Source organism: Leucoraja erinacea, chromosome 4, assembly GCF_028641065.1.
Source record: "Leucoraja erinacea ecotype New England chromosome 4, Leri_hhj_1, whole genome shotgun sequence".
NCBI classification, from domain to species: Eukaryota; Metazoa; Chordata; class Chondrichthyes; order Rajiformes; family Rajidae; genus Leucoraja; species Leucoraja erinaceus.
Genome location: NC_073380.1, coordinates 25536104 through 25558738, shown reverse-complemented (window position 1 = coordinate 25558738; position 22635 = coordinate 25536104). Strand labels below are relative to the sequence as shown.

Here is a 22635-nt window from a genome sequence, read left to right as displayed (position 1 = left end):
CATATAATCTTGCTTTTTGGGATGGCTTTAATCTAATTTTACGTTGCGAAAATGTGATTTGGGCCCCATACGAACCAGCAGTGTTTTTCCTGCCCATATGGGGTTCAAATTTTACCGCTAATGCAACGTTCCAATCGGTCACGTTCCAGAATCGCCCACTCGCAAGATGATTAAAATGCTCATTTCTTTTGGACAATCATGTCATGCCATCTAAATTGTCTATATTTTCTGTTATTCTCTCTCCATGATCATTATTTTTAAACTAAATATACACAACAGTTTGAGTCACATGTATTGTGCAAAAAACAATAATTTTGATAATATTTTGAGTGGACGTTTCTGGATTAATTTATGGGAATTAAACATTAAATTCCTTCCACCTGGCATATAAATTCATGACAATGAGATTTTAAAATCATGTTATTTGGATACTTAGGCTATTTAAAAAATATATCCTTTTCTTAAGAAATGGAATCTACAGGACATTCTTAATGGGAAAGTAGTGGGCAGAAAGGCATGTCATGCATGGTTTGAAGAGCAAAAATTTGTAGTTTACAATGCCAAAATTGAAAAGTTGAGGAAAAACAAGGTGTACAGAGTTGCTTATTGGTTACAATCTGAGGAGTGTGATGATGCTACTAATTATGATATGCCAATGTACCAAATAGCAACTGATCTTCTCCATAAAGACCTGGTATATTGCGAGAAATTGTAATTGATTTACCTATCTGTCACGGACTTACAACATATAATACAATAATATTAAAGTTCTGATCTTGAGAATATCACATTTTTGAATTTTCAAGACAGTCTGGGTGTTTATTACTATTTCCGTCAAAATGGTCAATTTTGTAATTAGCTACAATTAGGTAATTAACTAATTATATGCTTTAATTTCAGGTCATCCAAGTAAGATGTTTTATATTTGTTTCACAATGCTTCAATCTATAATAACTGAAAATTTCATTCAGTTCTCTTAATTTTTAAGAATGTTATGGGCTTTTGACTGTCCTCGATCACAGCCTTTGTGTTAAGTCAATGGAAAAGCAATAGGGAACAAGATGCTAATTTCCGAGTATGAAAATGGCCAGAACTTTTTTAAATACTGACGATATGAAAGTGAATTAGGTGTCAAATTAAACTTATTTTTATGCTTTATCTGATGGGATAAATTTCAGACTTGATTTTTAAAATCTCAAAATTTTGTAACATTGCTACCCTATATTCAGTAACAGCATATTCCATGCTGTCATCGGACTGCTCAACAGTCCTCTTCTAACCTAGGCTGCACTCCTGATCTCCCACTTACCTCATTGCAGCCTTTGCACATTTTCTATCCCCACCTTCTCTCTAACTACAATGCTATAACATTGTAACACTATATTCTGCACCTCAGTATGTTTCTCTTTGCATGGTTGTACTTGTGTATGGCTTGATTGTACTCATGTATTGTATAATTTGACTGGAGGGTACAGGTGACAATAATATACCAATATCAACTATCTTATCTGCGTGTTTCTACTTAATTAGGGAAGGTTTTATGTAGCAAGACTGGCTATATCCAGTTAATACTTGATTCACTTCCTCTGCTTCATATAGTATCATATATTCATGGCCATCTAGACAGTAGATATGTTCCTCAAAGATAGGAGGTAGACACAAAATGCTGGAGTAACTCAGTGGGTCAGGCGGCATCTCTGAACAGAAGGAATGGGTGATGTTTCGGGTCGAGACCCTTCTTCAGACTGATGTCAGGGGAGGGGACTGGACAAAGATATAATGTAGTCGGAGACAGTAAGACTAGACTGGGTGAACTGGGCTGTGGGAGAGGATGGAGAAAGAAAGCAAGGGCTATCTGATGTTAGAGAAGTCAATGTTCATACTGCTGGACTGTAAACTACCCAAGCGAAATATGAGGTGCTGTTGTTCCAATATGCACTGGGCCTCACTCTGACAATGGAGGAGGCCCAGGAGAGAAAGGTCAGATTGGGAATGGGAGGGGGTGTTGTAGTGCTAATCCATCGGGAGATCAGGTAGGAGATAGGTTCTGAGCACACAATGGGAAAGACTCCATGGGGATCCAAAAGGAAAACAGGGAAAGTTCTTGGTGCCATTATTTATTCTTCAAGTACATGCAACAAGGTACATTTTCTCAATGTTTACTCTACTATTATATCATTTTTCTTCTTTCCGTTCTCTCTTAGTTGCAATGTGAATCGGAAAAATATAGCATGCATACCAAGGGATGAAAATCCTTCATGTTTGATTAGTTTAGGTAAAATTGTTAGTGATGTGCAGAATTTGAGTGCTTAGCTTAGCACATTAGGGCGAGAGAGTGGCTGTGACTCTTTTTATATTTTGAAAAATAGCTGAGGCCCACCTAATATCTATATCTATATATTACTAAACCTCATTTAGTTTGTGTATATCTATATATATATATCCTTCATGTTTGATTAGTTTAGGTGAAAATATATATATATATATATATGAGTGTGTGTGTATATATGTGTGTGTGTGTGTATATATATGTGTGTGTGTGTGTGTTTATATATATGTGTGTGTGTGTGTGTGTGTATCTATATCTATATATATATATATATATATATATATATGTATATATATATATATATATGTATATACATGTATATATATATATATATGTGTGTGTATGTGTGTGTATATATATATATGTGTATATATATATATGTATATATATATATGTATATACATATATGTGTGTTTGTGTGTGTGTATATATATATGTGTGTGTGTGTGTGTGTGTTACAGAAACTCCGCAAAAAAAAAGGTACATGATTGTGCAACAATTTTAGGCCCACCTTACTCACCATTGTCTTGTGATATGCATTAGCCAAGTTTTGTTCAGATTGATGTTATATTTTTCAAGTTATTGACATTTTAAACTTAAATTAATGCCGGCGCAGATGGGGGAGGCCGGAAAGCCATGCACGTGTGCAGCAGGCCCGGTATCTGCACGTGCACAGTTGGGGGCTTTCTCGATTTTCAGATCGCCATCTTTTTTTATCGCGTGTACTTGCCCGGCCTCAAAACGGGGACCCAACGGCTCCACAGGTAAGTTTCTTTTCATTTTACAATTGCCTCCACAGATCCTCACTTTATTAACTTTAACAATTTCTGCCCCCTGGGCCCTGGGCTGGGATTGGAGCCAGTGCAGGGTCCGGGGGCAGTGAGAGGCTGCGCCACTGAACGGGGGCCTGGGCGCTGAGTCTGGGGCTGGGTCTGGGGGCAGCGGTGCCAGGGAGGGACAATCCAACAACCTCCGCCTCGTACAACATCACCGACGTGGTGGAGAAAACTGGGCCAGCGGTGTTTTACATCGAGATCCTGGGGAGGAGAGGAGGGAGCATGGGGGGATTGAGGGAGAGGAGGGAGTAGGGAGGGAGAGGAGGGGATGTGGGGGACGTAGGGAGTGGGGGATAGGGAGTGGGGGATGGGGGGAGGGTGGGATAGGGGAGAGAGGAGAGGGGGAAGAAGAGGAAGGGTGAAGAGGAGGAGAGGGAGTGCTGAGGGAAGAAGGGGAATGGAGGAGGATAGAGGTAGGTAGAGAGATGGCGAGGTAATGTAGGAGGGGAGAGGGTGTGTGCAGAGGAAGCAGAAGAGGGTTGGTAGAAGGGTGGGGAGATGGAGGAGAATGGAGGAGGGGAATAGGGGACTGAAGAGGGATAGTGAGATGCGTTCATATTGATGTTATATTTTACGTTATTGCCATTTTAAACTTAAAAAAGTCCCAGTCGCGCACCCACATGCCGGCCACGCCTCCGCAGTTGCGGGGCTATGTGTTGCCGTGACTTGCGTCACAACGGGGATCTCTGGCATCACAATAGGAACCCATCAGCCGCACCTGCGCAGTTGGGGGCTATGTGTGAGTGGTGGAATATTGCGTTGGAGGACCGGGCCCATCGGGTCCGCACTTGGTCCAGTGAAAATTAAAAATCATTGCGCCATGTTCTATACTCGGGTTACTCCACACTTTGCAATTCAAATCAGCCTCAAATGTATAGCAAACAACTGAGGCAAAACACTGTTTCATCCTATTTCGGTCATGCTTCCAAAAGCAAGTTTCTAATATAACTTATACTCTGTAGCATAGTAGGAATGGTGCAGCATAGTGGAAAGGGGTTGGAAGAATCAATAAACACTGCAATGCCGCTGATTGAGATCGGAACTGGTATGGTCTGCATATTTTGACAAATTTTGATTGGACATGGTGAGGCACTTAATTACTAGATACAATCATTCATCATTCTTTATTGTTCTAAATGAACAGGAGTTACTGCATTTGAAAAAAAAAGGTGATCAAAGACTCTATTGCATTTGTCCTAATGTGTGAATTACTAATGATTCCATGCGTTGCAGTTAAGAGATAAATTAAGGACAATGAAAGATTTAACACATGAACCAATTACAGGATAGTGCAATATACTTGATTAAGACACATTGGTCAGCACTGTAGACAATAAATTGATAATACAGGTAATATGCATAGACACAAAATTAATACTTTGTCTCATGCCAAGGCATTGATATTAGACTGGAGGGTCTAAACTGTGCCGGGAAATGTTAGGCATGGACATTTTGGGCCGAAGGGCCTGTTCCTACATGGTACTGTTTTATGTTCCAAATTGAATGGTTAATGCAAAACATAGCCACAGTTTGAACTCTGTTACTTTATGTGTCAAAACAGAGCCTACCAGGGAGAAGGCAATTCTGGATTTAGTGCTGTGCAATTAACTGGATTTGATAAGAGAACTTGAGGTTAGGGAGCTATTAGGAGGTATATGATAAGTTTTAATCTAAAATTTGAGAGAGAAAAGGGTAAATCGGAGGTGTCAGTATTACAGTTGAACAAAGGGGACTATGGAGCCATGAGGGAGCAGCTGGCCAAAGTTGACTGGAAAGATACCCGTGCAGGGATTGACAAAACAATGGCAGGTATTTCTGGGAATAATACAGAAGGTGCAGGATCAGTTCATTCCAAAGAGGAAGAAAGAATCCAAGGGGAGTAAGGGGCGACTGTGGATGACAAGGGAAGTCAAGGACAATATAAAAATAAAAGAGAAGAAGTACACCATAGCAAAGGTGCGCAGGAAGCCAGAGGATTAGGTAACGTTTAAAGAGCAACAAAGACAACTAAAAAGGCAATGCAGGGAGAAAAGCTGAGATACGAAGGTAAGCTAGCCAAGAATATAAAGGAGGATAGTAAAAGCTTCTTTAGGTAAGTGAAGAGGAAAACATTAGTTAAGAACAAAGTTGGACCCTTGAAGACTGAAAAGGGTGAATTTATTATGGGGAACAAGAAAATGGCAGATGAGTTGAACAGGTACTTTGGATCCATCTTCACTAAGGAGGACACAAACAATCTTCCTGATGTACTAGCCAGAGGATCTGGGGTAACGGAGGAACTGAAGGAAATCCACATTAGGCAGGAAATGGTGTTGGGTAGACTGATGGGACTGAAGGTTGATAAATCCCCAGGGCCTGGTGGTCTGCATCCCAGGGTACTTAAGGATGTGGCTCTAGAAATAGTGGATGCATTGGTGATCATTTTCCAATGTTCTATAGATTCAGGATCAGTTCCTGTGGATTGGAGGGTAGTAAATGTTATCCCACTTTTTAAAAAAGGTGGGAGAGAGAAATCAGGAATTATATACCAGTTAGCCTGACATCGGTGGTGGGGAAGGTGCTGGAGTCAACCATAAATGATGAAATAGCGGCACATTTGGATAGCACTAACAGGATCGGTCTGAGTCAACATCGATTTACCGGGGGCATGAACATCGACTTCTCCCAATTTTGTTAGTCCTTGCTGTCTCCTCCCCTTCCTCAGCTCCCCTGCTGTCTCCTCCCACCCTCCAGCCTTCCGGCTACTCCTCCTTTTCCCTTTCTTGTCCCCACCCACCCCCACCCCTGATCAGTCTGAAGAAGGGTTTCGGCCCGAAACGTTGCCTATTTCCTTCGCTCCATAGATGCTGCTGCACCCGCTGAGTTTCTCCAGCTTTTCTGTGTAACCTTCGATTTACAAAGGGGAAATTATGCTTCACTAATCTTCTGGAATTTTTTGAGGATGTAACTGGGAAAATGGACAAGAGACAGCCAGTGGATGTAATGTACCTGGACTTTCATGGAGCATTTGATAAGGTTCCACATAGGAAATTAGTGTGCAAAATTAGGCCACATGTAATTGGGGGTAGAGTGCCGACATGGATAGAAAATTGGTTGGCAGACAGGAAACAAAGAGGAGTGATTAACGGGACCCTTTCAGAATGGCAGGTAGTGATTAGTGGGGTACCGCAAGGCTCGGTGCTGGGACAGCAGCTATTTACAATATACATCAATGATTTAGATGAAGGGATTACAAGTAACATTAGCAAATTTGCAGATAACACAAAGCTGGTTGGCAGTGTGAACTGTGAGGAGGATGCTATGAGAATGTAGGTTGACTCGGACAGGTTGGGAGAGTGGGCAGTTACATGGCAGATGAAGTTTAAAGTGGATAAATGTGAGGTTATCCACTTTGGTAGCAAAAACAGGATGGAAATTTATTATGAAAATGGTGTCAAGTTGGGAAAAGGGGAAGTACAACAGGTCATTGTTCACCAGTCAATGAAAGTAAGCATGCAGGTACAACAGCCAGTGAAGAAAGCCAATGGCATGTTGGCCTTCATCACAAGAGGAGTTGAGTCTAAGAGCAAATAGGTCCTTCTGCAGCTGTACAGGGCTCTAGTGAGACCACACCTGGAACATTGTGTGCAGTTGTGGTCTCCAAATGTGGGGAAGGACATTCTTGCTATTGAAGGAGTGCAGCATAGGTTCACAAGGTTAATTCCTGGGATGGCAGGACTGTCATATGCTGAGAGAATGGAGTGGCTGGGCTTGTATAGTCTGGAATTTAGAAGGATGAGAGGGATCTTATTGAAACATAACATTATTAAGGGTTTGGACACACTAGAGGCAGGAAACATGTTCCCGATGTTGGAGGAGTCCAGAACCAGGGGCCACAGTTTAAGAATAAGGGTTAAGCCACTTTGAACGGAGATGAGGAAACACTTTTTCACACAGAGAGTTGTAAGTCTGTGGAATTCTGTCTCATAGGGTGGTGGAGGCCGGTTCTCTGGAAAATTTGAAGTGAGCTAGATAGGGCTCTTAAAGATAGCGGAGTCAGGGGATATGGGGAGAAGGCAGGAACGGGGTACTGATTGTGGATGATCAGTCATGATCACATTGAATGGCGGTGCTGGCTTGAAGGGCCGTATGGCCTACTCCTGCACCTGTTGTCTAATACAAGTTCCCTGCATTGGAATTGTTTACAAGAAATCACATATACCTTTCTTCGCAGGACTACACTCTGAAGTGTGCCAGATCCTATTTATCAGCATTCAGACAAAATGAGAGATTGGAGACCTTAATACTAAATGATGCTGAATGATGAGAAGAACTTTTTTCACACAGAGAGTGGTGAATCTCTGGAACTCTCTGCCGCAGAGGGTAGTCGAGGCCAGTTCATTGGCTATATTTAAGAGGTAGTTAGATGTGGCCCTTGTGGCTAAGGGGATCAGAGAGTATGGAGAGAAGGCAGGTACGGGATACTGAGTTGGATGATCAGCCATGATCATATTGAATGGTGGTGCAGGCTCGAAAGGCCAAATGGCCTACTCCTGCACCTAATTTCTATGTTTCTATGTTTTGTCAAAAAGGAAGCATGCAAATAGAAGAAACAGAATCATGGATAGGCTGATCATCTTCACCAATCACTGAAGTCATGTCTGATCTTGTACCTCAGTGCCACTTCCCTCCCCAAAGCCCATTTTCTTTGATTCCATTAAAATCCAAAAACAAATCTATTGATCTTTGTCTTGAATAAACTCAATAATTGAGCCTACACAACTGCCTTGGGTGAATTTTGAAAGGCCCCTGTGTGGGTGTATGTGGATATATTCATATGACTGGATTGTTCGAAATTTTACACTTCATGTGAGGTAGAATAATGATGCTCACATGTTGAAACTCACACAAAATTGACACAGAGTCCAAGAAACATGCTGCTTTAATGCACGTCTTGAGGCTCAGAAGAATATTTTGACCATATTAGCAGCAGCATACAAACGTGCAAGTTTACCCAACATGCCATTGTTCATTATATCTATGAGACTTAATAGCTCCAAAACATCTCACCTTACCAACATATTCTTTAATTCCTTCCATTGCCATGTGTTTATTTAACTTTGTTTTACATGTGTCTCTGCTATTTCCCCGACACATTCAGATTGGTTAATTATTAGTTATTACTATTGGTTTATTACTGAGTTAGCATGTTCCACACTCTAATAACTCTTCAAGTAAAGTGGTTATTCATGGTAATGCTCAGATTCGTTAGTGGCAATCATACATTTATGATCCTTAATTCAAATCTCCCTGACAATGACAGCATCTTCTCTCCATCTCCCTCTCAAGCACTTTCGCAACTTTAAATAAATCGTAACTGGGAACTAACCAAACTCATTAAAATGACTTTAGGATGTTGTAGATACAATAGAACATATGGGAAGGTGCAGAACCTGAAACAAAGACAGATTCACAAAGACACTTTCATACTCTTACTGAATTCATGAAATGCATACAGTGCATTCAGAAAGTATTCAGACCACTTAACTTTCCCCGCATTTTATCACGTTATAGCCTTATTCAAAAATGGATTAAATTATTATTTTTTAATCATCTATCTACACACAATATCCCATAATAAAAAAAAGTAAAAACAGGTGTTTAGAAATGTTTGCAGTCATTAAAAAGAAATAACTGAAATTTCACATTTACATAAGTATTCAGACCCTTTACTCAGTACTTTGTTGAGGCACCTTTGGCAGTGTTTACAGCCTCAAGTCTTCTTGGGTATGACGCTACAAACTTGGTACACGTGTATTTCGGTAATTTTTCCCATTCCTCTCTGCTGATCCTCTCAAGTTCTGTCAGGTTGGATGGGGAGCGTCGATGCACAGCTATTTTCAGGTCCCTCCAGAGATGTTTGATCAGGTTCGACTCCGGGCTCTGGCTGGGCCACTCAAAGACATTCACAGACTTGTCATGAAGCCACTCCTGCATTATCTTGGCTGTGTACTTAATGTACTCAGTCTGAGGTCCAGAACGCTCTAGAGCAGGTTTTCATCAAGGATCTCTCTGTACTTTGCTCCGTTCATCTTTCCCTCAATCCTGACTAGTGCACCAGTTCCTGCCCCGAAAAACATCCCCACAGCATGATGCTACCTCCACCATGCTTCACCGTAGGTATGGTATTGGCCAGGTAATGAGCGGTGCCTGGCTTCTTCCAGATGTGACGCTTGATATTCAGGCCAAAGAGTTCAATCTTGGTTTCATCAGAACAGAGAATCTTGTTTCTCATGCCTTTCGGTAAACACCAAGTGTGTTGCCATGTGGTTTTCACTGAGGAGTGGCTGTCATCTGGCCACTCTACCATAAAGGCCTGATTGGTGGAGTGCTGCAGCTATAGTTATCTTCAGGAAAGTTCTCCCATCTCCACAGAAGAACTCTGGAGCACTGTCAGAGTGACCATCGGGTTCTTGGTCACCTCCCTGACCAAGACCGTTCTCCCCCGATTCCTCAGTTTGGCCAGTGTGCTCTTCGGGGCCTGCAATGCTGCAGACATTGTTTTATACTCTTCCCCAGATATGTGTCTCAACACAATCCATTCTTGGAGGTCTTCGGACAATTCCTTCATCTTCATGGCTTGGTTTTTGCTCTGACGTGCACTGTCAACTGTGAGGCCTTATATAGACAGGTGTGTGCCTTTCCAAATCATGTCCAATCAAGTTGTAGAAACATCTTAAGGATAATCAATGGAAACAGGATGAACTTAAGCTGAGTTTTGTGTGTCATAGCAAAATACTTTGTGTGTCATAGCAGAATACTTATGTAAATGTGATATTTCAGTAATTTCTTTTTAATTACTTTGCAAAAATTTCTAAACACCTGTTTTCTCTACTTCATTCTGGGGCACTGTGTGTAGATTGATGAAAAAAAACAGAATTAATCCATTTTAAAATAAGACTGTAACGTAACTAAATGTGGAAAAAGTGAAGGGGTCTGAATACTTTCTGAATTCACTGTAGATGACTATTTAATCACCTTTCTACAGTTATTGTTATTTTTAGCAATGTTTTGACTTTTTTTAAAAAACAATTATTTTTGTCAGTGATTAGTTGCTAAAGAGGGAGGCAACGGCATAGACATAACCATTTTCTTTTGTCCAGGAGTAGAATGAAATTGCAGGGATTGGAAGATTCATGAGGTCTTACGGCAGCATGCAGAGTGCTGCTCATTGCCACTGGGCCACTGCTTTGAATGATCGATACCGTTTGCTGAAACTAATCATGACCAACTGCATCAAAATGATTGCAGGTTCATTGTAGTGAAACTCTTCCAGAGCACGTGGTTATGCACAGAGGACACAAATCAGCAAAACTACAGAAAATATGGTACAAATGACGTGTCCATAATGACAATAAGCAATCAAAAGACATTATAGGCATTTAACTCTTTACCTTCTGCAAAGCTCCATAGCGCTGAATAGAGTCCGACAGCTGGTTTTTGAGCCTGTCCAATTGCAACCATTCCCGCTGCAAAAAAAACCAAAACTGTTAAAAATTTCCTTCCCCCTAATTACAACATATCAAGACATAGAAACAAGGAACTGCAGATGATGGTTCACAAAAATAGATACAGATTGCTGGAGTAACTCGGCTGGTCAGGCAACATCCATGGAGAACATGGATAGATGATGTTTCAGATGGGGACCCTTCGTCAGACTGATTGTGTGTGTGTGGGGGTGGGGGGGGGGGGGGGGGGGGTGTAAAGAAATCTGGAACAGGGGAAGAGCAGGGCAAAGTGTGGCAGGCAATATCTTTATCAAGCAAAACAAGTTTAAAACTGGTTGTGCTCATTCATCAGTGTGTAAGAGGTATAAAGAGAAATTGTAATAGGTAAAAATCTGAAATTAATTAAAATACAGCAGGTAACATTGGGGGTTAATAACTATATGTGGTAATGTGTTAATGCTTGGATACGTCCTATTCTCAGAGCGAAAGATACTATATACGCTATTAGATGCTGATAGATTGATAGTAAATTCTCAGCATCAGAACTATTTAACCTTGGCCAAAATCATGTTGTTAATGGGAACACCATTTGCATTAAGTGTAGCAAGGGTGTCATAGAAACATAGAACATAGAAACTAGGTGCAGGAGTAGGCCATTCGGCCCTTCGAGCCATTCAATATGATCATGCTGATCATCCAACTCGGTATCCTGTACCTGCCTTCTCTCCATACCCACTGATTCCTTTAGCCACAAGGGCCACATCTAACTCCCTCTTAAATATAGCCAATGAACTGGCCTCAACTACCTTCTGTGGCAGAGAATTCCAGAGATTCACCACTCTCTGTGTGAAAAATGTCTTTCTCATCTCGGTCCTAAAAGATTTCCCCCTTATCCTTAAATTGTGACCCCTTGTTCTGGACTTCCCCAACATCTGGAACAATCTTCCTGCAGCTAGCTTGTCCAACCCCTTAAGAATTTTGTCGTTTCTATAAGATCCCCCCTCAATCTTCTAAATTCTAGCGAGTACAAGTCGAATCTATCCAGTCTTTCGTCATATGAAAGTCCTGACATCCCAGGAACCAGTCTGGTGAACCTTCTCTGTACTCCCTCTATGGCAAGAATGTCTTTCCTCAGATGAGGAGACCAAAACTGTACGCAATACTCCTGGTGTGGTCTCACCAAGACCCTGTACAACTGCAGTAGCTTGCTCCTATACTCAAATCCTTTTGCTATGAATGCTAACATACCATTCATTTTCTTCACTGCCTGCTGCACCTGCATGCCTACTTTCAATGACTGGTGTACCATGACACCCAGGTCTCGTTGCATCTCCCCTTTTCCTAATCGGCCACCATTCAGATAATAGTCTACTTGTGTATAGTGTCATTGGACAGTAATTTTCCATCCCTTAATGAGATCACGGAGCAGCACGGTGACGCAGCTCATTGAACCTCTGCATTAGCATGCCAGGATTCAGAGGTCATTCCTGACTCCGGGTGCTGTCTGTGTGGAGTTTGCATGTTCTCTCAGTGGTGCCTAGGTTTCCCCCTGGTGCTCTGGTTTCCTCCCACATCCCATAGATTAATTGTCCAGTGTAAATTACCACGCATGTGTGGATGATAGGTAGAATCAGGAGGGAGTTGATAGGAATCTGGGGAGAATAAATCGGGAATAGTGCAAGATTCATATAAATGGGCGATTGAATGTCTGCCATAGGGCATGTTTCCATTCTCTTTTTCTCTGTGACACTATAACCATTGGGAATTTAAAGCCATGTTACGGAAATGACATGTTTATCATTCAGTATTATTAACTGAAGGTTTTAACTCTTACATGAAAACGTCTGTCTCTGAAAAAGTTACAAACATTGCAAGATTAGAGAATTATTAAATGATTACAAAACAGGAGGACATGATATGCTTCATCTTGTCAATGCTGGTTCCAAATAGAGAAATAAGCCATCAGTCCAATTGCTCTGTCTTTTTTTCCTATTGCCCTCAGTACTCCTTCGTGTCTATTCAATTTTCCTTTTGAAGGCACTGGCAGAAATAATTCCTCTCCACATACCTTTTGTCAAAAATATTAAAAAAAACTCTGCCCCCTGGTCCTTGAACCATCTACTAATGGGAATAAAGAGAGTCGCAAAGTGTTGGAGTAACTCAGCAGATCAGGCAGCATATCTGGAGAAAAAGGATGGGTGACATTTCGGGATGGGATCGTTCTTGGGGCCTCCCGACCCAAACCATTACCCATCCTTTTTCTCCAGAGATGCTGCCTGACCCGCTGAGTTACTCCAGCACTCTGTCTATCTTTGGTATATACCAGCATCTGCAGTTCTTTGTTTCTGCTAATGGGAGCTTAGCTGGACTGAATCATTGGTGATGAATCATTGGTCTCATAAACTGCTCAGTCAATGGCTCATATAACAAATCTTGAAAAGTTGAGAATAGACATATTTTGCCCAGATTGAGGTCAGGTAACAAGAGCAATGTGAGCTGTATGTCCAAAAAATATTATTATATACATTTTAGGATCATTGTTCATCCTAATTCTCATCTCCGTGGTTCTACTTGGCACTGAAAACAAGATGGCATCTATATTTAGTTCACCGTCACTTCTGCAAAGGATATACCTTTCATACATTGGGAGCTTACTTGATAGGAATGCTTGACCACGACAACTAACAGCATAGAGGCAGATTTAGACATCCATAAAAAAGGTCTGTCCTGACTTTGCAAACAAGAAGCAAAGGTAAATTTTGATCAACAGGAAATTGGATGTATTTTGTCGCAACAGCCAGTTAAGAAAAACAGTCAAGAACAAGATAGTGTAAAGTCTCATCAAGAAATCTCCAATAGCTTAATACATATGGTGCCAAGCCAATGGTGCATGGTTTCGTTGGGTGGAGGAGTGGAGAAGGTTGGACAGCAGGTTATGTGTCAATTGTGGAATATTCTACGCTCTGTCCCAGATGAAATAGACATTGCACAACAGAGACATGACAGAAAGGTTTATCATTGACTTAGCAGATGAAATGCTGAGGAACTGGAAGATCCTGACCTGAAAAGGACAAGATGGTGCCAGCCATAGCGCTGAGAGAACAATTGGTAACTCATTGTTTGGATCAAGATAGTATCTATAATAATGCTCCAGTCTATTCTTGCTATTGAGGGAGTGCAGCGTAGGTTCACCAGGTTAATTCCCGGGATGGCGTGACTGTCATATGTTGATAGAGCGGCTGGGCTTGTATACTCTGGAATTTAGAAGGACTAGAGGGGATCTTATTGAAACATATAAGATTATTACGCTAGAGGCAGGAAACATGTTCCCGATGTTGGGGGAGTCCAGAACCAGGGGCCACAGTTTAAGAATAAGGGGTAAGCCATTTAGAACGGAGATAATGAAAAACTTTTTCACACACAGAGTTGTGAGTCTGTGGAATTCTCTGCCTCAGAAGGCGGTGGAGGCCGGTTCTCTGGATGCTTTCAAGAGAAAGTTATATAGAGATCTTAAAGATAGCGGAGTCAGGGGATATGGGGGAAGGCAGGAACGGGGTACTGATTGCAGATGATCAGCCATAATCGCATTGAATGGTGGTGTAGGCTTGAAGGGCCAAATGGCCTACACCTGCACCTATTGTCTATTATCTAAGGAGGCTGATTAATGGCAAAGCATGTCCAGGAAACAGGCAAATCACCATTGATCAAGCAATGACAGTTGAATGTTATCAATGTGGACAAGTCCTTATGTTACCAGGGGAAAGGTGGGGGAGGGAAAGGGCTGGAAGGTGATAAGTATTCTAACAAATTTCAGAAACAACAGTCTACCAGTCTATTGCATCATTCATGCTCTACATTTCTTGAACCTATGTGATATTGATAATGATGTGGCCTGCTAATACATCATTACTTTGTCAAAAGTTTCCAGCCACCTCAGGCCAATGCAATGGTCAGATTTCATTTTTATCAAGTTGCATTCCATTATTCTGAAATCCATTTTAGCAGATTTTGTTCAGCGACCATTTATAATCAAGAGGAGGGTCCACATTCCATTGGCTAAATGTCAAATATTCCTCTTGTGTTGATAGCCTTGTTAATCGAAAGCCACAATTCTGTGCTCCTTTCCATGAATCCGATACTCAGTTCACTCACAAGTGCAACAGATGAGGAAGCTTAGACAAAAATTGTCACCTTTAAAGCATTTAAAAATTACTGCACAAGAGCTCTGGCAAACCTGCCTCAAAAAAGAAGTGGGATTTACATATTAAATGGGCTTTCAATATTGATGGATTAATAAAACTTGCATTTAAAATTGATTAATAATTCAGGATGCAAAAATGCAATGACTGCATTAGTTAAAAATGGATAACAGCCAAGGCGAAAAGTAATTATATTCTGGCTGCAAATCTTGCTGGTTTTAATTTTCTGGCAATTATATTTTGGTTTCTGGTTTCATTTGCATAATATCTGAAGTTATTCTTACATTTCAGCTGGCTCTTACCCTGGATGATCCACGAACTATTTCCGAAAGCTGCTTGATATACTTTGTCGAGGAGCCGATGGTTTTATTTGTCTCCTGCTGAGTTGTGTGCCTTTGGCAAAACAGAAAGGAGGAAGAAACAATAAATAAAATAAAGACTATGTTTGAAATAAAACAGCTGAAATAACTGTGGAAGGAACAACGATTAGAATGTAATCATCAGAGATTACTGGAAATAATCTTATATTATTGGAAAATGTCAATGTGTTCTTACTAATGTATGATGTAAAGATGATATTTAAGCCATTTGAATTTTGTTTTAGCTGCAATAATTCGTCAAACTGTTTGAATGATTCTGGTTTTGTGCAAAAAAAACTCGATTTGCCACACCAGGAAACAGAGCAGGATTACTCAACATCATAAATATGTGCTTAAACAGTAAAATGCTTTTCAAAAGAACAAATAAAGCTTTGAACTGTCTCGCACATACGAATGTTATCTTTGTTCATTTTTGAACAGGGATGCATAACAGCTTAAGTCACCAGAGCAATACTAAATTGTAAGGAACCTAATTCCTTTGCAGAAAAACTGTTTAGTGATTTGAAGAGCAAAAACAACCATTGGTTTCTTTTCTCCGCCATTGAATATTTCTTCCCACACTATCTTCCTTTATGAATAAACATTGAGGGAAAATGTGAGTTTTTTTTGTTTCTCAGGATACAGTTGGCCATTCTGAATTTACTTCTGTGCAAAATTATCTTATCCCAATTAACAAGAGACCTCCTTACTGGTTCAAGGGGTGTTTTCCTATCCAAATATGAAAGAATTATAACAACAACTCACGGCTTGAGATTCCCCAATGAGATGTATTTTCCACTGATACAATGTACGGTGCCCTCCAAAATGTTTGGGACAAAGACTCATAATTTATTTATTTGCCTCTGTACTCCACAATTTGAGATTTGAAATTTAAAACAATAACGTGGTTAAAGTGCACATTGTCAGATTTTATTAAAGGATACTTTTATACATTTTGCTTTCACCATGTAGAAATTACAGCTGTGTTTATACATAGTCCCTGTCCATTTCAGGGCACCATAATGTTTGTGACACATGGCTTCAGGTGTGTTTAATTGCCTCCTTAATACAGACATGAGAGCTCTCAGCACTGAACCTTTCCTCTAGTATTTCCATCACCTTTGGAAACTTTTATTGCTGTTTATCAACATGAGGATCAAAGTTGTGCCAATGAAAGTCAAAGAACCCATTATGAGACTGAGAAACAAGAATAAAACTGTTAGAGACATCAGCCAAACCTTAGGCTTACCAAAATCAACTGTTTGGAACATCATTAAGAAGAAAGACAACACTGGTGAGCTTACTAATTGCAAAGGGACTGGCAGGCCAAGGAAAACCTCCACAACTGATGACAGAAGAGTTCTCTCTATAATAAAGAAAATAACCCAAACACCTGTCCGACAAATCAGAAACACTCTTCAGAAGTCAGGTGTGGATTTGTAAATGACCACTGTCCGCAGAACATTTCATAAACAGAAATACAGAGACTGCACTGCAAGATGCAAACCTCTGTTTAGCCACAAATATAGGATGGCCAGCTTACAGTTTGCCAAGATGTTCTTAAAAGAGCAACCACATTTCTGGAAAAAGATCTTGTGGACAGATGCGAAGATTAACTTATATCAGAGTGATGGCAGGAGCAAAATATGGAGGAGAGAAGGAACTGCCCAAGATCCGAAGCATAACACCTCATCTGAGAAACACGGTGGTGGTGGTGTTATGGCCTGGGCATGTATGGCTGCTGAAAGTAATGACTCACTCATCTTCATTGATGATATAACTGCTGATGGTAGTAGAATAATGAATTCTGAAGTGCAGAGACACATCCTATCTGCTCATGTTCAAGCAAATGCCTTAAAACTCATTGGCCGGCGGTTCATTCTGCAGCAAGACAATGATTCCAAACATACTGCTAAAGCAGGGGTCTCCAAACGATGGCCCGCCGCCACATCCGACCCGCCCGCAGCAGGCTCTTAACACGTTCCGTGCGGTGGGCTATTTAGTGGGTTCTGTGGTAGCGCAGCTTTAGAGATACAATGCAGAAACATTTGGCCCCTCAAAGTGATGCTCGTACGCAATAGCACTATCCAACACACACTCGGGACAAATACAATTAATCTGCAAACGTAGAGTGTGGGAGAAAACCAGAGCACCCGAAGAAAACCCACGCAGGTACAAACTCTGTACAGACAGCACCCGTAGTCAGGATGGCACCCGGGTCACTGTCACTGTGACACACTGACTCTACCGCTGCACCACCATGCCACTGCTCCTGTGTTGCAAAGGCAAGTTATGTGGGGTGGTAGAGAGCAGTGGGGTGGAGCGAGGGGGTGGGGGTGGATACAGTTGGCGGCAGGGTCAGCCAGGTTCAGTGTGTAGCGGCCTCTCCTCCCCCCGCAAGGGTGACCCGTGAACAGCTCCTGATCCGGGGCGCCTCACTGAACCGGACCCTTTGACCGGGGTCTCTGACGACGCGTGCCAGCACGGCTAGGGGGCTTCCTCCCCCCCCTCTCCCTCCCCCTCTCCTCTCCCCCCCCTTCTCCCCCCCCCCCCTCTTCCCCCCCTCCCCCCCTCCTCTTCCCCTCCCCCCCCTCCCCCCCTTCTCCCCCCCCCCCCCTCTCCCCCCCCCTCCTTCTCCCCCTCCCCTCTCCCCCCCCCCCCCCTCTCTCCCCCCCCACCTCCCCCCCCTCTCTCTCCCCCCCCCCCCCCCCCCCCCCCCATCTTTGTCCCCCCCCCCCCTCCTCCTCCCCCTCCCCTTTCTCTCTCTCCCCCCCTCTCTCTCACTCGCCAGCCCTGCAGAGATCAGCAGATAGGTAGCCGGCTGAGTGTGTGTGTGTGTGTGTGTGCCCGATGGGTGAGCATTTTGCGTACGTGGGTTTTTGTTAATATGCCTGAGGGGTGATCACAGTGAATGTGTTTATGTGGGAGATAGAGATAGAGATAGAGCGTGAGAGTGTGTCTGACACACACACACACACGCAAATGTGTGGGCTAGAGGAAGCGGGGGAGCGCTGTCTCAAATTCACACCCGCGATGATCAGGAAGGTAAACGACGCCTGGCACAGTGTACGGTAAGTCTTTTAGAGAGCGAGGTTGGGGGGGGGGGGGGGGGGGGGGCACTGCAGGGCACTGCTCTACAAGTTCAAAAGAACCATGCCGACCAATATGTACTCGCGGAAAATGTTTCAGCATGCTGAAACTTTTTCCTTGACCAAACTGAGGCTGCGTGTATGCGGGAACTTCCCTCGAGCATGAAGGAGAGTAACAGTGACCTCCTAGGACCATGTGTCAACATTGCTGCGAGTTTGAGTCGAGCGCAAACCTTTCTAAACTCTCAAATTAGGTCCCTGCAGTGGGACAAGCCCATAACACAAACTTCCTCTCACCGATGGACAGAATGGTTACCAGATCTCAACAAGATCTCAGAATTCAAGGTGGAAAGGTGCATGAAGCCAACAAGCTTTGATAAGATCAGAGGTGCTCAGTTGCTCAGATGCCAATGAAAGTGGCTACGGTATTGTTTCATATCTAAGACTGGAAAATGATAACAAAGGAGGTAATGTTGCATTCTTATTGGGAAAGGCCAGAGTGGCACCGTTGAAACAAATGGCAATTCCCAGAATGGAACTTACTGCCGCAGTTTTAGCTGTTAAAGTTGACATATTGTTGCAAAAGGAACTACAGCTTCAACTGGAAGAATCTATCTTCTGGACCGATAGTACTACAGTGCTTAAATACTTCAACAATGAGAATAAACGTTTCTTGACATTTGTAGCAAACAGAATCTCTTTTGTATTGGGAGCTACTAATGATTCACAATGGAAATATGTTAACACAGAAGAAAATCCTGCGGATGAAGCTTCCAGTGGACTGACAGCAGACCGCTTCTTAAGCAATAAGAGATAGATCAATGGGACACAGTTTCTCTATAAGCCAGACAGAGAATGGCCAAAACTTGAGCTGGGATGTGACATCTCTGCAAATGGTCCGGAAATTAAACAAAACATCACAGTTATTGCTAAAAATCCTATTAATCTCTCGAAGGATTTTCACACTTCAACATTATTGTTACCGCACATTCATGAATTGATCGGACATGGAGGAAGAAGTTTCATGCTGTCAAAACTTTGGGCTTCTGTGTTTGGACTATATACTGGGTATCATGCCTGATGTTGAGGCTTTGGTGTGCACGGTATGACTTCAAATTATAAACAATATTTTAAGAAGACCAATAGCTAAGTTATGCTTGCTAAGTAGACTATCTGAATGGTGGCTGATTAGGAAAATGGGAGATGCAACGAGACCTGGGCGCCATGGTCATTGAAAGTAGGCATACAGGTGTTGCAGGCAGTGAAGAAAGCGAATGGTATGTTCGCATTCATAGCAAAAGGATTTGAGTATAGGAGCAGGGAGGTTCTACTGCAGTTGTACGGGGTCTTGGTGAGACCACACCTGGAGTATTGCGTACAGTTTTGGTCTCCTAATCTGAGGAAGGACATTCTTGCCATAGAGGGAGTATAGAGAAGATTCACCAGACTGATTCCTGGGATGTCAGAACTTTCATATGAAGAAAGACTGGATAGACTTGGCTTGTACTCGCTAGAATTTAGAAGATTGAGGGGGGATCTTACAGAAATTTACAACATTCTTAAGTGGTTGGACAGGCTAGATGCAGGAAGATTGTTCCCGATGTTGGGGAAGTCCAGAACAAGAGGTCACAGCTTAAGGCTAAAGGGGAAATCTTTTAGGACTGAGATGAGAAAAACATTTTTTACACAGAGAGTGGTGAATCTCTGGAATTCTCTGCCACTAATGTAGTTGAGGCCAGTTCATTGGCTATGTTTAAGAGGGAGTTAGATGTGGCCTTTGTGGCTAAAGGGATCAGGGGGTATGGAGAGAAAGCAGGTACAGGATACTGAGTTGGATAATCAGCCATGATCATATTGAATGGTGGTGCAGGGTCGAAGGGCCGAATGGCCTACTCCTGCACCTATTTTCTATGTTTCTAGAAGATGAAGATGAAAGAATTGTTTCATAGCTACTTTTTTGATGTCTATTAGTAATTGCCTTGTTATATACTCAGAACAATTAGGGGCCTGAATGTAGTGGCCATTTGGCTTAATTTTGTCTGTCATAAATCATGGCATTTGCCTTTAAATTTTGTCTGCCTGGAATTATGTGGGTAGGATTTATTACGTGGGAGGCATATTTGCATATTTGCTGCTAGCGTAGTTTTTTAGTTAGTTCGTAGGAAGCATGGTGGGAAGGCATATCTTTCGACTAACTTTCTAACATGGAGAGAAGATTTCTAACATGCTGGATTTTGACCATGCACGAATTTGACTACGAGTAACACTAAGATGTACCTAACAAGAAGGAGATTGGATCAATATCTTACTGTTTTACTTCGACTATAAAGAAACTATTAATCAAGAGACTGTGCTTGGGAAGATTTACCTTTCGACGACTTTGAATGTGTCGTAAAGACCTCCCGTGTGTAAAACGACACTATCTCCCTACCCCATGTCTTCTCCTAGAGGCTAGAGGGAGTAATCCCTTGAATTATATAATAATCTGCCACTTTAGATAGGATGTGTCTATACACTTCAGAATTAATTGTACCATCAGCAGTTGTATCATCAATGAACATAAGTGAGCCAGTCCCTTCAGCAACCATACATGCTCAGGCCATAACACCCCCACCACCGTGTTTTACAAATGAGGTGAAATGATTTGGATCTTGGGCAGTTCATTCTCTCCCCCATACTTTGCTCTTGCCATCACACAGATATGTTAATCTTCTTGTGGAGAGATGAGTTCTTGTGGGCTCATCTGTCCACAAGAACTTTTTCGAGAACTATGGTTGCTATTTTAAGTACTTCCTGGCAAACTGTAACTTGCCCATCCGATTTATGCGACTAACCAGTGGTTTGAATCTTGCAGTGTAGCCTCTGTATTTCTGTTCCTGAAGTCTTCTGCAGACACTGGTCATTGACAAATCCACACCTGACTCCTGAAGAGTGTTTCTGATCTGTTGGACAGGTGTTTGGGATTTTTCTTTATTATAGAGAGAATTCTGCTGACATCAGCTGTGGAGGTCTTCCTTAGCCTGCCAGTCCCTTTGCGATTAGTAATCTCATCAGTGCTCTCTTTCTTCTTAATTATGTTCCAAACAGTTGATTTTGGTAAGCCTAAGGTTTGGCTGATGTCACTAACAGCTTTATTCTTGTTTCTCAGTCTCATAATAGCTTCTTTGACTTTCAGTGGCACAACTTTGTTCCTCATGTTGATAAACAGCAATAAACATTTCCAACGATGATGGACAGGCTAGATGCAGAGAGCTCTCTTGTACCTACATTAAGGAGGCAACTAAACACACCTAAGCAATTACAAACACCTGTGCAGCCATGTGTCCCAAACATGGTGAAATGAAAGTGTACAAAAATGGCCTTTAATAAAATCTGACAATGTGCGCTTTAACCACATGTGATTTTTTTTCTATTACAAATCTCAAATTGTGGAGTACAGAGGCAAATAAATAAATGATGGGCCTTTGTCCCAAATATTATGGAGAGCACAGTAGGAAGAAGAAGCAAGGAACTGTAAATACTGGTGTATATAAGAAGAGAGAAAGTGCTGGAATAACTCAGTAGGTCAGGCAGCACCTCTGAAGAACATTGATAGGTCACGGGTTGGGTTAGGAGCCGTCTTCAGCCATGCAGGAGCAGGGAAATGCAGAGCAGGGTGCTATTCCCGGTAGTTGAAAACAAATGAAAAAAGGGTGGAAAAACAAACTGAGCCAGTATCTCAAATGGATGACTGATACAGTTAGACAAGTCAGGATATCGGAAGGATGTTTGCCTACTCTAACTACACCCAATCACTCTTTGAGCAGATCACCTTCTTTACTTAAGAAAGATGCAAAAAGCTGGAGTAACAGCGGGTCAGACAACATCTCTGAAGAAAAGGAATAGGTGACACTTCGGGTCAAGACCCTTTCAGATTCCAGCACTGGTAACGTTTATTTACTTTAGTTTAGTTTATAGATACACCCCAGAAACAAGCGCTTCGGCCCACCGACTCTGCATCGACCAGCGATCCATGTACACCAGCAGTATCCCCAGTCTCACCACTCTACATACTAGAGACAATTTACAATTTTTTATCAAAACCAATTAACTTACAAACCTGCACGTTTTGAGAGGAAATCGGAGCACCTGGAATAAACTCACATGGTTACGGGAAAAACATACAAACTCCGTGCAGACAGCACCCATAGTCAGGATTGAACCCGGGTCTCTGGCGCTGTAAGGCAGCAACTCTACCGCTGTGTCACCGTGCCACGTTCTTTATAATCACCTTCCAGCAGCCCTCACTAATTCACTTTCTCCTTCCCTCACTTGTCTCCACCTGACCCATCCTTCA

The 22635-nt window shown here is 42.1% G+C and overlaps 1 protein-coding gene across 2 annotated transcripts in view; it reads right to left on the bottom strand.

Annotated features, from left to right (window-relative positions):
- Positions 1-22635, bottom strand: part of tsnare1 (T-SNARE Domain Containing 1) — a 776868-nt gene that overhangs the window by 245047 nt on the left and 509186 nt on the right. For both annotated transcript variants that reach the window (XM_055633878.1, XM_055633879.1), the window contains 2 exons: positions 15154-15244; positions 10599-10673 (listed from right to left, as the gene is read on the bottom strand). In XM_055633878.1, coding sequence (XP_055489853.1) covers positions 10599-10673; positions 15154-15244 — 166 coding nt within the window. The remainder of the gene's footprint in view (positions 1-10598; positions 10674-15153; positions 15245-22635) is intronic.